Source organism: Sander lucioperca, chromosome 15 (genome assembly GCF_008315115.2).
Source record: "Sander lucioperca isolate FBNREF2018 chromosome 15, SLUC_FBN_1.2, whole genome shotgun sequence".
NCBI classification, from domain to species: domain Eukaryota; kingdom Metazoa; phylum Chordata; class Actinopteri; order Perciformes; family Percidae; genus Sander; species Sander lucioperca.
In genome coordinates, this window is record NC_050187.1 from 18,230,377 (window position 1) to 18,243,994 (window position 13,618).

The 13,618-nt window shown below is 37.7% G+C and overlaps 1 protein-coding gene across 1 annotated transcript; it reads right to left on the minus strand.

Moving 5' to 3' along the window:
* Positions 1-3,022: 3,022 nt before the first annotated feature.
* fam83b (family with sequence similarity 83 member B) lies at positions 3,023-10,691 on the minus strand. The gene is made up of 5 exons (XM_031303563.2): positions 10,512-10,691; positions 8,554-9,033; positions 7,155-7,319; positions 6,420-6,544; positions 3,023-6,058 (listed from the first exon to the last, which is right to left on the minus strand). Exons 2-5 carry the CDS (start codon positions 9,010-9,012, stop codon positions 4,009-4,011), a joined length of 2,799 nt encoding a protein of 932 aa, XP_031159423.2. The 5' UTR covers positions 9,013-9,033; positions 10,512-10,691; the 3' UTR covers positions 3,023-4,008.
* Between the last annotated feature and the right edge of the window lie 2,927 nt (positions 10,692-13,618).

Consider the following 13,618-nt stretch of genomic DNA (forward strand, 5'->3'; position numbering starts at 1 on the left):
CAAACCATGCCTATGTGCATATCAGTCCCACATTATGTATCTGTAGAATCTATTAATAATGATAGTATTAATGCCTAATGAAACATAGAGATATCCAGTAACTATACAGTCACATGTAGCCATTAGTTCAGCCATTAGTCATTGTCTGAGATGCCTGTGTGTCTTTACAGCAATCTCATTAATATACAGCACAGCCTATTGTAATCCAACATACGTATGTACTGTGTCTAAAATGGGACAGTTCCCACATAGTTTGTATGCACATTTCTTACCTAACTATGATACTTATACTCATGTCATGTTGGTTATCTTTATCAAACATTTTCTGAACAGCCATGATTCCGGCAGTTGTATCACTATGTGTGTGTTTAAGTCGGTGAGACAGGAACAACTGGATAACATATAAGCAGGAGATAAAGCTATGGAGCACACCCCAATGTAGTCTGACTCACAACTCCAACTGACAGTTTGGCTGTTTGAAAAAAATGATTATGCCACACCTACTGTATGGTTATTGTATGTGCTTCTTTTGTGTGACGTACCATTTTGTAAATTTCCAAGAACTCTGTGGGGCTGCAACTGTAATATAAGATAAATTGTAGTAATGTCAGTAAGTTTAACCCTTGTGTTGACTTCGGGTCACATTGGCCCGTTTTCAATTTTTGTTTTATATCAGAAAACATTGGACTTAGAAATAAACGCTGAAAATGTGTAGAAGAAAAATTTAAAAATGTAAAATGTTGGAAAAAGCAAAAACAAATTGTGAAAAAAGGCGTCACAAATGTCAGAAAAAAAGTGTTTTTTTCAAGGTTGAAAGGAAGACAACACAAGGGTTAAGGAGCACATCAGAAACAGAATATTTTTGCGGAATATGCTTATGTTTATGGAGGGAATTTGTGCTAAGAAACATGGTTTGAGGATAGAAAGCTCAGTATTTATTGGTTAACACCTAAAATTGTCTCACTATTGTTTGTTCTTATGAAATAATCTCCACTGCAGACCGCCTGCTAAATTTCCCAAAATGTATAGTGGTCAGAAGACAGGGACTGTTCCACTCTGTGGTCAGAAGACAGGGACTGTTCCACTCTGTTATCAGGGGACAGCAATGCAATCACATTTATTCACCTCAGCAGAGAATTCAACCACTGGAGGTGAGCTGCATTTCAACGAGGCTAGAATGCCAGTAGCATCAAGTTCGGTAACAGCAGGTGGAGGATGTGCCTTAGGTGTATGCAAAAAGTTCACTCATCCATATACTGAGCTCAAGGCTGCCATCAAAGCGAGAACATCAGTAGCTGACAGAGTGGAGGCGGAGGAGAACGTCTTGTTGCTGCATTGCATCATATATTATTATTGTTGGTGAATATATTGCTAATGTTTTTCTTCTTGCTCTAAGATGGATATGAGAGAAGAGGGATAGCATTCATTATTAGGGTATGTTGTAATATGATGGGATAGGATAAGGTAACAGTGATGGGTTTGCAGAAGCCTGCTGCACATTAAAGCACCACAGCATTCTCCTGTGTATACTCAAATATTATATTATAATTATTATATAATATATAATAATATTATATATTATAATATTATATTTTTGTCACTCAATCCTATTCAGCTGACATTGATACATATTTCATCACTTCCTGTCTGTGCTTCAATGTGTAGTTGTTGTGTTGAATTGTGTTTCACCATCGAACAAGTTTCCTAAAACAGCGCTATTCATGGTTTAGAAGACAGCTAAGGAAGCTAAGTTACTACTACTGACAGCAGATTGATTTAGTTGAAAATAGAATTGGATATTTTTCTGTGCTTTTTGCAAGGAGGAAAGAGATTGAAGTTATATACTGTATCTGATAAAACATAATAGAATAGGATGGGATAGAAGGGATAGGAAAGGTCGGGATGAATATTCCTGTATCCATCCCCAAGCAATACGTAGATAGACAAATCAAATACACAAATCAGTTTAAGTATATAACTATGGATGAAGAACACACAATGTTCTATGTACTGCACAAAAAATAATAGAGATGCAGGTGATTTCCACCGTCATAATTTAGGATATAATGGACTGCAGGTGATGTGCAGTTTGCTGCAAATGACATTTTTATAATCAGAGATTTACCTGGAGTTTGCACTGATCTTTTTTTATTCAATTGTGCAAGATGCATCCAGATAAATTCCAGTTTTCCCTTTTGTACATTAATTTCAAACATAACAAGCCCTTAGAAATAAGTGGCGCTATATTTTTAATTATAATGGAAGGATAATACCATTTTCTATTAATACATTTCAGGCACAAAAGTTAATCTTTAGAAAAAGGAATCTAGAAGTATACAAAATATACTATTTTCAATCTCAAAGTCGTATGATAAAAATGTAATAGAGACACAGGAGAGAAAAACTGGAGAGAAAGTACGGCAAGATATTGTTTTCAGTGTTGGCTGGGCAAAAGTAATTTTATTACATAGCCATTCGACTACCTAAATAGATTGGATGAGTATATATGTTGAATCCTGAATTGTTTTTATGAATCTTTATTTCCTGCTTAATTTCACATTAGTAACTGGTCAATATTTGTCTCTTTCTCTCATTACTTATATGAATAAGGTGAATTTTTGCTTTAATGGATGCTGAACAACTGTCTTTAACCACATATCTGTACACAACTAAACTAATTACAAGGAAATACATTAACTTTAATCACATATTTTAAATCAATAAAATTAATAATAAAATGTGTCCCATTAAGTATGTTTATGGATTTGAGTGTGCAGGTAATCTTTTATTGCATTCACTTTCAACAATCCATAAGTATTTGACAGGCACTCTCTGTATTTTCCAACCTGTTACACAGGAAGGTGCAGTAAAACTGTGATTTGTCTTATAGCTGTACTGGTGGCCATATTGTTTTCATAATTTGGCAAAAGCATCATTTGACAAAACGTACGAGTAAATAAACACATCATATACATGATTCATCAGTAGAAGGCAGACAGAAAGAAACACATGAATCATTATCCATCATTTCATCAGCATTTTATCAGCATCATAAAGAGAAAGTACACTAAAAGAAGATCTGTGTTTAAAAATATCCACTCCATTCCCACAAATATCACCGAGGCAAAACACAGAGAACCAATGTGGGACTGGCTGGGAAGCAACAATTAAAATTTCTATTTTAAAAATATACTCAGTCGTAATACTACGTAACTAACTGTAAAGAATGAATATTTATGAAAAAAAAGATACATTCCTCCATAGATACACAAATCTGTCACCTTGAGTAAAGTATGAAATATGGAATACTTGAATCATCCCTGAGTGGCCACTGAGTATGTGTACTGCATTTTTCATTGGGCTTATAGTGCACATTGAGTATTCCCTTAAAGAACACTGTTCCTATGAACAGTGTTCTTTAAATTTAACAAACCTTGGAAAATTCTTTGGAATCTTTGGAAAATTATTGGTGTCCACCTTATCCTGTTGGGTCCATTGTGCAAAATTATTGCAACCCCCATTCATAAAACCTCTGTCTGACCTTGGTATGCTTTTCATCGTGTAGGTTAGCTTGTATGCTGATGGTAATTGCAACGCTTTTACAATAATCCTCTGAGTATAGTAACAACAGTACTATGTTATGTGCACACGCCTCCAGTTGCAGCAATACAGTCTACCAGTGTCAGACATTTTGACACTACTACAACTTACAATCTGCAACATTTGTTTAAATATATTGCTTCAGTTTGACGTGGATGACAGACATAAAGACAGCTTTTATGATTTTGTTGTATAAAGGTTTGTATTATATAAAACATATTCCCCTGTCAATGGTATTCAGTTTATCTGTACACAATAACATAAGCAGGGGTAAAACAGTTTTTGCAAAAAAACATTTTCAAAAGCAACCAGAAAAAAAAGAAAAACGAAAGAAATATATATATATATACTATTATACTAAAATATGAGTCAAATGTGCATTGATAATAAGTGACCTATGTTGACTCACTACTTGTTCTTGTGGATCAGATTTCCCATTCTTTGAATGAATTTCTCCAGCCTATTGTCATGGTGGCTTCTTGCAGACCGGGTGAGGTTGTGTTCAATAGCTGCCTCACCTTTAGGAAGGCCTTTGGTTTTCTCCTGAGAGTGTGCGTTTCCAAAGCCCTGTGCAGAGTGCATAGAGCGTTTCTTCTCAAATGAGCAGAAAGGCTCAAATCTGCTGTAAAGGCGAGTCTCTGTGCCTCGATCTTTGCTCCAGCTCCCTGAGTCAAGGCCGGGCCTTGTGCTTTTTTCGAAAAAGCTGGGTTTCTTCTGTGTGCTTGGTTTAGGGATAGGGACTTGGGGTGGAGCTTGGGGCTCCTCAGTTCTGAATCGAGGTTTTGAAGATTTTAGATGGTCGTCCTCTATTTGCTTCCTCTGGTACTCTGAGGAGGACCTAACAGAGCTGGTTGTGCTTTGGTGAAGTTTTCCTCCATAGGATATCCTCTTCTCATCCTCAGCTGTTATGGTGTCTGTGCTGCAGTCTGACTTCAGACTCGGTGTTTCCATGGTTCCTATTGATTCCTCTTTTTTCTCTGGTATGTTCAGTAAGGATTTTATTTTCTTGGAACTCTGCTTTAGGAAATGCTGGGAGCCCATGCTGTTGGATTTAGCTGTTAAATTCTTGCTATCTACATCCAGGCCTGCTGCGGACACAGTCCTGGATGGGGGCTCCTGCCAAGTGGGATTAGGTCTACCAGGGCTCCTTGTGCCTGTGCTACTCTTGACATCGTAATGAGAAACAGATCTCTGATCCTCGTTCAGATTTGACCTGTATCCTCCATTGAGTGCATTGATCCCTGCTGTGCTTCTAGTCCCTTGAATCCTTGGGAAAGCTCCATGCATGTGATCTGATGATTCATGCGTGTACTCAGTGTTTGATCTTGGATCTGCAACGCTATGCCTTTTGTGCCAACTGTCTGTTAGCATGTCTGGGTTTGTGATTATGTCTCCACCTTTAGCTCTGCCTAAGCTAGCATATACAGAATGGTTGGAGTTTCTACCTGGGCCGTAGCTTGAATTATTCCAATTGTCATCCAAAAACTGCGAAGTTTGTCTCTTTAACATGAAATCTTCATTACCTATTCTATTTTCAGCTCCTGCTGTTGGATTCCAATGCCTGGATGAGTAGTGAAAAGGAGTGTTTGGTGCTGCTGAGGAGTTAACACCAGTTGAGGAGTTGTTAATGTGTCTGTTTGGGTCCATATGCTCTGGTATGGGGGACCTGAAAACAAGGGAAGACCTCATCCTTCCGTGCATGATTGAGTTAGCTTTGTCCTGTGGTTCAAACTGGTCTAAATAGTCACAAGAGTCTCCGAATGGGACGTCAGGGTTTTTGAGGTAAGACTCAATCCTCCATGTGCGCATGAACGACTTGGACGTATTCTCTAGTGTTGGCATGTTTTGCTGCATGGACAGAATCTGTTTATCCTTGCCATTGTAAGATTGACGCATGTTTTGACCTCTGTGTATCTGTGGCACTTGTAAGTAATTATCCGTGGGGTAATTGTTTGTTCCGTTTCCTGTTTCTCGAGAGATATTCCAGTTGCTCGCTCTGGGCCTGATGTTCTGCGGCATATATCCATCTTCTCTCTCCCCAGCATAGCTGTGCCTTTTCAAGAAGTTTATCATCTCTGTAGACTGATATTGGGGCATCTTGTTCTGAACGCCGATCCCATTCTCAATCAAGGGCACAAACGTGTTAGGTTCCTCTTCAAAGAGTCTCTCCTCAAGGTCTCTCACGCCTAGTTTCCTCTCACAGGTCTTCCGATAGACTGTGTCCAGCGTATGCCTCAACTGGTCCCTGCGCTCAATTTTTTGGGCTGAATGATATTTTGGCAAAATCGTTTTTCCATGTGGCTCGTTGTGTTGGAACAAACCCTCTGGGGGGCAGAGTTCAGCTGGCACAGTCGACCGGGCGTAGAGTGTTCGAAACTCCTCATCGTAGGACTTCACCAGGTGGCCTGTGATGACCTGCACCATGCTCAGATTGATCTTCTCAAATGACCATGCATAGCTGCGTACAAACATGAAAAAAGATTATTTATTAATTTGATGTTGGGGAAAAAAGACTGATGTGTGAACACTCAAAATGCTGCTTTGTGCATTTAACTTCTTATCTAGATGGGGAAAAAAACTACAGACAAAAAACACACACACAATTATATAAAGGTTTCACTTCCAGTCTGGGAAAGATTCTTTTTAAACAGCTGTTTTGTGTTGGCACATTTTCTAGAAAGTTTGGTCATCTTATTCAAAAGGCATCAATAAGAAATGATGACAGCAATTTTGTAGAGAGTGTCAGTAAATGTAGTGCTTTGCTTCATGAAGCATTTAGTTTATGCCTCAGCAGTCTTAACCACTGCAGTTTTATTTACCTGTATGAGCCATAAATCGCTGTCTGGCAGTCGACTAAAAGAAACTTCTGCTTCATTGTCCCATGAAATTTAGCTCCTGATCGACAGAGGTAATCCTGACCCTTCACAGTGCGCACCCTCATGTTCTGCGGTCAGAGCAGTGAAAGGAACATGTTAGAAAAGATTTATATGGTTAAATCTTACAGCAGAAGGTAAGAAGCATGTCAATCATCAAAAAAAAGATCCAAGGTGAACAGATGTACTGTGCAGATTAATCTGACAAATTGAAATGTGCGGCACTGAGTCAGCTGTTGTTGCTGGTATGTGATGTGCACTTAATGGGAACTCAAAAGTTGTAATTAAATCTTATAATCTCTTCCACAGAAAAATAATGATGACTCCACCCAAACAAGCTGGAGAAACCAGTTTTGAAATTAAACTTTTGTCCTAGGCTATTAAAAAAGATTCTAATCAACATTTGCACCTTTCTATGCATGTGAATTTACATTCCCTCAACAGTGTCATCTCTGGTTAACAGAATTGTTAAACATTTTGGTAAATGTTCTTATTTGCTTTCTTGCTGAGAGTTAGATGAGAAGATCATTACCACTCTTAAACATGAGAGTGGTATCAATCTTTCTAGCCAACAACCAAATAAACAAAGAATGTGTAATTACTTTTCAAAATGTAGGCTTACTCTAATAAAGTTAGTTAAAATTCAGAAAATCAAATGGATGTTTTAAATCATATAGTTACTCTGAGTTGTTGAATTTTGACATCTTGATTTTCGGCCATTGTGAGGAAACTTTTCAAATAGAAATCATCCAAAAGCACGTAGACCGGGACTCCTCTTATAGAGGCGTCGACAGCTTCTTTGAATATATCTACATCAGTGAACGTATCCATCACGATGGCAATGACCTGCGTGGACAAAGTGAATCGGGATCAGTTCAATGTCCCAAAGACCAGAGTGCATGAAACCAGTTTACACGCTATACCTGTGAATGAAGAGCACACTCACAGTTGTCATTTATAAACATGAATAATAAATATAATATAACTAAATAAAGTCTGACAGCTATAAACAGATAATACCTCAAAGTGATGCAAAAACAAAACGTTTTTTATCATAAACATAGGCAGACTAAGCATATGCAGTGAAAGTAACCAATATAATTTTACTGAGATCGATACAGGAGGAATGCAGGGAAAACATTTTTCTATCTGTACAGACACAGGAATATTGGAGGACCAGGTTAAAGCTTTTTCTCTCTCATTTCAGTTTGAACAAACTGCAATTACAGTTCATCTAGGACGGTCATCATGATAATGTGCAATTTGAAAATATTGAATATTATGAAGCAACAACATCATGTATTAAGCTCTTTAATTAAGTCATGTCCAACTATATTGTATGCTGTTTGGACTCGTTTCTTTCCCTCGTTTGATTTCCTGTGTCTGAGGTTTCTGTCTCTCAGATGAACCATGAAAAGTGGTAGTCATCATTCGTAATCATGCATGCAACATCCAAAATATGCATACATTTAAATAAATATTATTCAACCTTCAAAAAGAGAGAAACAAGCTGCTGTGTCCCATGATATATTTAATTTGGATTACTTTACACTGCACTGGTTGTAATTATGGGAAAAAGAGAGAAAAGGCTTTCATTAGCTTTTTTTTAGCTGATATGTTGTCCTCTTAACCCATTCCTGTCAGTCTTCTGCTGTGTAAGTTACTTTAATTAAGACCCAGTGCCGCAGTAACACGGTTGGAAAGATGCAGCAGGATACTAAGTGTCTACTAACCACAATATTGAGCTAAAAAACTAGTTTATGATTAACTGAGTAATGAATATGACGCTATAATGTAGTGCTAGTGTTGAATATGGTTGCCTTTCTTTTTATGATTGTGAGTTGCAAAACCAGATATTGAACTTGACAACCCCAGCAGAGCAGCAAAAGTCTGTGGACGCGATGTCCTGAGGGGATAAAGTGCTTACATACTTTAGCACAAACTACACACAGTGGGAAAAAAGTATGTCTGAGACAATTTGCAGCTCTGTGACAAAGCTATATCAGTCTGAACACCACACATCAGTGCTTTTTTGGGGTTCTGTCTTAGCACATTGTTGCAGGTACATAGATTTGATTACCTGTCTTGCATCCTGAATTTGCTTCCGGATCACCTCTTTGATTGTGGGGTTGTTATGTCTGGGTGGATGAAAAAGCAGATCTATATTTGTCTGCAGTATTTCATGCATGACCTCTGGCCACCCCAATTCCAAATTTGGTGTGTCCACATCCGAGTGCACGGGCCAGTACGTCCCTGAGGATGATTGGTTGTCCGGTGGACCATTGATTTCCTCTGTATGGTTTTGAAGTGGGAGCTGTTCTACATTTTCAGTGATAAAGAGGATCTCTTTCTCTGAGAGGAAGCTTCCGATACGTTCTTCCTTGAGGAACTCCTGGTAACTGTCTCTGCCGCTGCTCGCCAGGCGATCAATCGCCAGGCGATATGATTCCCTATAGTGGGGTTGGATGTAATCTGGATGGATCTCTGATTTCAATTCTCCCCTCAGGGAGGACAGCAGGGAAAACTCTGGAGACTCCATCGCTCCAGAATGTTTCAGTACCTGAAAGATAGATAACAGAAATCAATGACAGGATGTCAGAATCAGAGAACAAACATTGCAGCAGTGGAACATGCTGAAAGACTCTTGTTAAGCATAATCAGGCAAAGTAAAGCGTAAAGTAGTAGTACATTGAAAGGTTATACCACAGTGTAAATATTATAATAATAATTCATAAAAGTACAACCTTGGTTATGTTTTTCATTGAGTATGACCTTACAATAAGGTGAACACATTTCTGAGAAACAAAACAGGAGCTGATTAATGAATAGCTAACTAGCACTGAATCACAGACTTTAAAGTAGATAGAGATGGGTAACTTGAGAGCAGAATGCACAAATACTCTGTTAATGAACCATTGTCTCGTGTTCAGATATCTGCACAAACTCTAAATAAACCAATTGATTTCAAGTAATACATACTTGTTAAGGTTGATTAGTTCCTTAATTGTTTCTCAGTAGCTAAACAGGAGCGTATTATAAAGGATACAGTGTTTGTTTACATTGGGATTGTGTGTACCACAGTAGTAAAGAGGCCTATATTTGTTGTTGAATTCAAAAACACAGCAATACATACTCAATATTTCCATCTATTCTTTAACAGTATTACACAAGACATTACTTACCTGTTATTTCTATGGTTTATGGTAAATGAGATTTGCTTCCAACAAGCCACATCATGAAAACTGACTCATCATTTACAGACACTGAACCTGTTCGTTCTTTTAGTACGCCTCCAAGTTAAGTTACCATTTAATAATTAATAAAATCTAGCAATTTAGCAAAAGCTTGCAAAAAAACTTTCTTTTTTTAAAAACCAAATCGGGATACTGTTTTAGGTTAATGTCATTTTATTTAAAACACCTTGAAATGATATGATGATGACGACATAAATCAAACCTCACTGGATGAAAGCACAGAAACAAGTGACATTTTAAAGATGCAAGCATTTCACTTTAGTATGTCATCTGTCATGTCTTATATATCTGAATGTCAAAAGAACAGAGAAGCAAGATAAATCTGTGATTTATAGCTTAGCCTGACATGGGGAAGTTTGTGTTAACTTTTACTTTCAGATGCCGGTATTACGTATGAGTGAAGCCGTCTTTCCTCTGTTTTTTTCATGTTTCTTTTATACCTGCTATACCCTGCTGCGGTGCTTATACAATCATATATCTGTTTTCAGTTTTGCATGTCAAAGATCCTTTGAAGTCAGCGTTAACTCTGTTAATATCTCTGCTGTATCTTATTTAAATAGATATGCCAAACTGTAAAAAAAAAAAAAAAAAAACATTGAGCAGCTGTTATAATTTAATCATTACTTATACTGCACATCACAACTTTGTACAAACAGCATATTCACTTACAAACCTCCCACTGTTCAGTGGAAAACTGAGGTGCTTAATATTCTTACAGAGACGCTGCTTCTTGCTATACGCTAGTCACAACTACATTATCTTATGCTCAACAAAAGCAACTTACATTTGGATTGTGAACTTTGTTAAAATCCTCTTGACTGCTCCGTGAGTATCCCTCTCAGATTTATGTATGTTCAGCTTATGTTCGATATTTGGAGAAACTGCCTGCTGGATGAAACAAAGACAAGGAGGTGTCTCAACATGATAAGCAGTCTGCAGGCGCAGGGTGTGGATTCCAGTTTTGACATGCAAATCGTTTGGTTGGATACTTGCTCACAGGCAGCCATAAACCTGTTTGAGACATTTAGCCACTCCCCTCCTCTCTTCAGGGACAAAGTTCACTCTGACGAAAATCAAGATAATGACAAAGAGGCTTTGATGAATACTTCAGGGTTAGTGGCACTGGACCTCAGCAAAGTGATCTGTCTAGTGCTGTGAAATTTACACATACTGACACAATAATGCATGATTTTGCTTCAACATTTACTTGCTTTGTATTTCTTGACCTGCATCAGGTGACAAAAGTTGCAATTTCTTAATGAAAAGATGCCCACAAACCCAAATAAACTTAACTATACCAGGGATCATTATTCACTTTGATCATACTTCAGATGTGGCTGAAATATCAGGGTGGACCTATCCAAACTGTGGTGGGGACACAGCTGGTCTTGCGCCTGTCAGCAAAAAAACACTTCTGATGTCCTCGTAAATGCAGGAAGGATCCAGACATTTAGCATGAAGCAATATTAGAGATTTTGTGAGCTTTCTTCCTTTTCCTTATTTTGTAAAATCTTGCTTATAGGAGGACTGATTAAGACAATTATAGATTCATATTGGTGACATTTGGCATTCTTCGTCCTGTTTGGTCAGCTTTCACTAAGTCAATTGAGAAACTGGCTCATGATGTAACGTCTGCATTCTTACAGGGAAGAGCTGCAATCACCAACGCCATTTCACAAGAGCATACAACAACAAGTATTCCCTTGAAGGCTAAACAACTTGAATGAATCTTCAAGACATGTTTGTTGTATTTATGAATATCTCTTTTGTATTTATTGTACAAAAATGATGAGTGTTTTTTTAGGAAGGCAAAAATGATTAATTTTGCAAAACACAAGATAAATAATAATACCTTTATTAATAAAGTGCTTTTTAAACCAAGTTACGAAGCGCTTTACATACAATAAAAAAAGAGAATAAGTACACAATTCAGAAAATATGATAAAAACAATGGTTACTTAAAAAAGACGACAATGTGTTATCTTCCCTGATCTCCACCAGCAGGTTATTCCACAACTGAGGGGTTCAAACAGAAAAGGCCCGGTCACCTTTAGTTTTCAGGTTTGACCGAGGAATGGCCAGGAATGACCTGCCAGAGGATCTCAGGTTGCAGTCAGGCTCGTAGTGGGGCAGGAGGTCAGCTATATATCTTGGAGCTAACCGCCTACAAGCCTTAAAAGTGATGATTCAAATTTTAAAAATCTACAGGCGAACTGGGAGCCAATGAAGTGATTTTTAAACCAGTGATGTGTTCTCTCTGTTGGACCTGGATATGAGTCTGGCTACAAAGTTTTGAATTAGCACCTCTAGTTTATTGAGTTTTGTTGTGTGAGGCATGAGAAGAGTTCATTGCAGCTAACTCTGATGAAATGAAAGCATGAATTACTGTTTCTACTGTAAGTTCTTGGCAGATAAAAATTACTTGATTTTTTGGCCTTTATTTTTGACAGGGCAGCTGAAGACATGAAAGGGGAGAGAAGGGGGAATGACATGCAGCAAAGGGCCGGAGGTCGGAGTCGAACCCCGGACCGCTAGGTCAAGGAGTAAACCTCTATATATGGGTGCCCACTCTACCAACTGAGCTATCCGGGCACCCAAATCACTTGATTTAATTGTTTTCTTAATTGGAATAAACATGATTGGACAACAGAATTGATATGCTAGTCGAAGTTGAGGTGGTTTATTTAATGGACATGTAAGTCACAATGTGTCACATTTACACTCTGATCCATGAATATTTACAGTACATACTGTGTGTTCATGGCGTCATGATTATATTCACATTGTAAACACTGCTGACACCCAGACTGCGCACATGCATTGATACCACTGTGTGGAGGCAATAACACCTTTTTATTCTTTTGTGAAAACTCTTTCAGAGAACCCTTCTGAAAAAGCACAATTCAATGGACTGCTTTTCCAGTTCTTTTCATTCAGGAAATACACAAAACTTTGAAAAGTTTACCTTCAACACTAAATGTTGTTCCCATGCTACAATTCATTCAAGCAGGACTCAAATAAGATTAACTGAAAAAATGATATTGAAATGTTTTTAGTTATTTTTTATTGAAAAAATAATTAGATTTTAGTGGGATCCTTTTGCAAGACCATAATGATCTCAGGGTAAAATTGTTCAGATTGAAAAAACTAACATTTGCTATACTGAAAATATAAAATTGAGAACAGCACACACGATAAATTATTCAAGTGATTATTACTGGGTTTTATATTAGCCGTAAGGTTTTTCATTTAAAGTGCCTGTGCGTGAGAGTTTTTCTCAATTCACTCTTAAAATCAAATATTACTGCTTCAAAAGTGCTCAGACATCAACAATGCCCGTAAGGCACCAGTGTGACAGGAATAATGTTTTAACTTTCCAGTGGTGGACAAACTTTAGCTTTTGGATTTCATCCAGCTTCAGAGTATCTCTACTATCAGCCCCAAAGCATTTCTCAGATCAGTCCAGGTTTGAATGTAAAGTATCCTTAAGCTCTAAATAACATTTGGCTGAATGACACCAGTCCTCACACTGGCTGTAGCATGTACACACAGGCACACACTGATGTCACCACTAAATGCCTGGACATGCAAATACACAATACACTGCACAGGAGATTTTCCCAGCATGCAGCTCCAGGTTGAGACAGAACTAAAACATTCAGTTTGACCGTTAACAATACTCAAAGAAATGAATACATCCTCATACATAAATTAATTATTGGTACATTTTCAAATACTCCCATACAACAACAAAAATAGCCTACGTAGGGTTAGTAAAACATCAAGGATTGTCTAAAAATGAGGCTTAAAACTACTAACATGAGGATGTAAAGTGACATCATGGACGTCATTGCGTCACGGACTAAGATCCGTAAAACTTAATTTCAAAAT

Coding starts and splice junctions, on each gene's coding strand:
- fam83b (XM_031303563.2), bottom strand. CDS start 9,012: ATGGAGTCTCCAGAGTTTTCCCTGCTGTCCTCCCTGAGGGGAGAATTG. Junction 7,320..8,553: donor AAATTCAGGATGCAAGACAG/GTAATCAAATCT, acceptor TTGTCCACGCAG/GTCATTGCCATCGTGATGGA. Junction 6,059..6,419: donor GCGATTTATGGCTCATACAG/GTAAATAAAACT, acceptor GTTTGTACGCAG/CTATGCATGGTCATTTGAGA.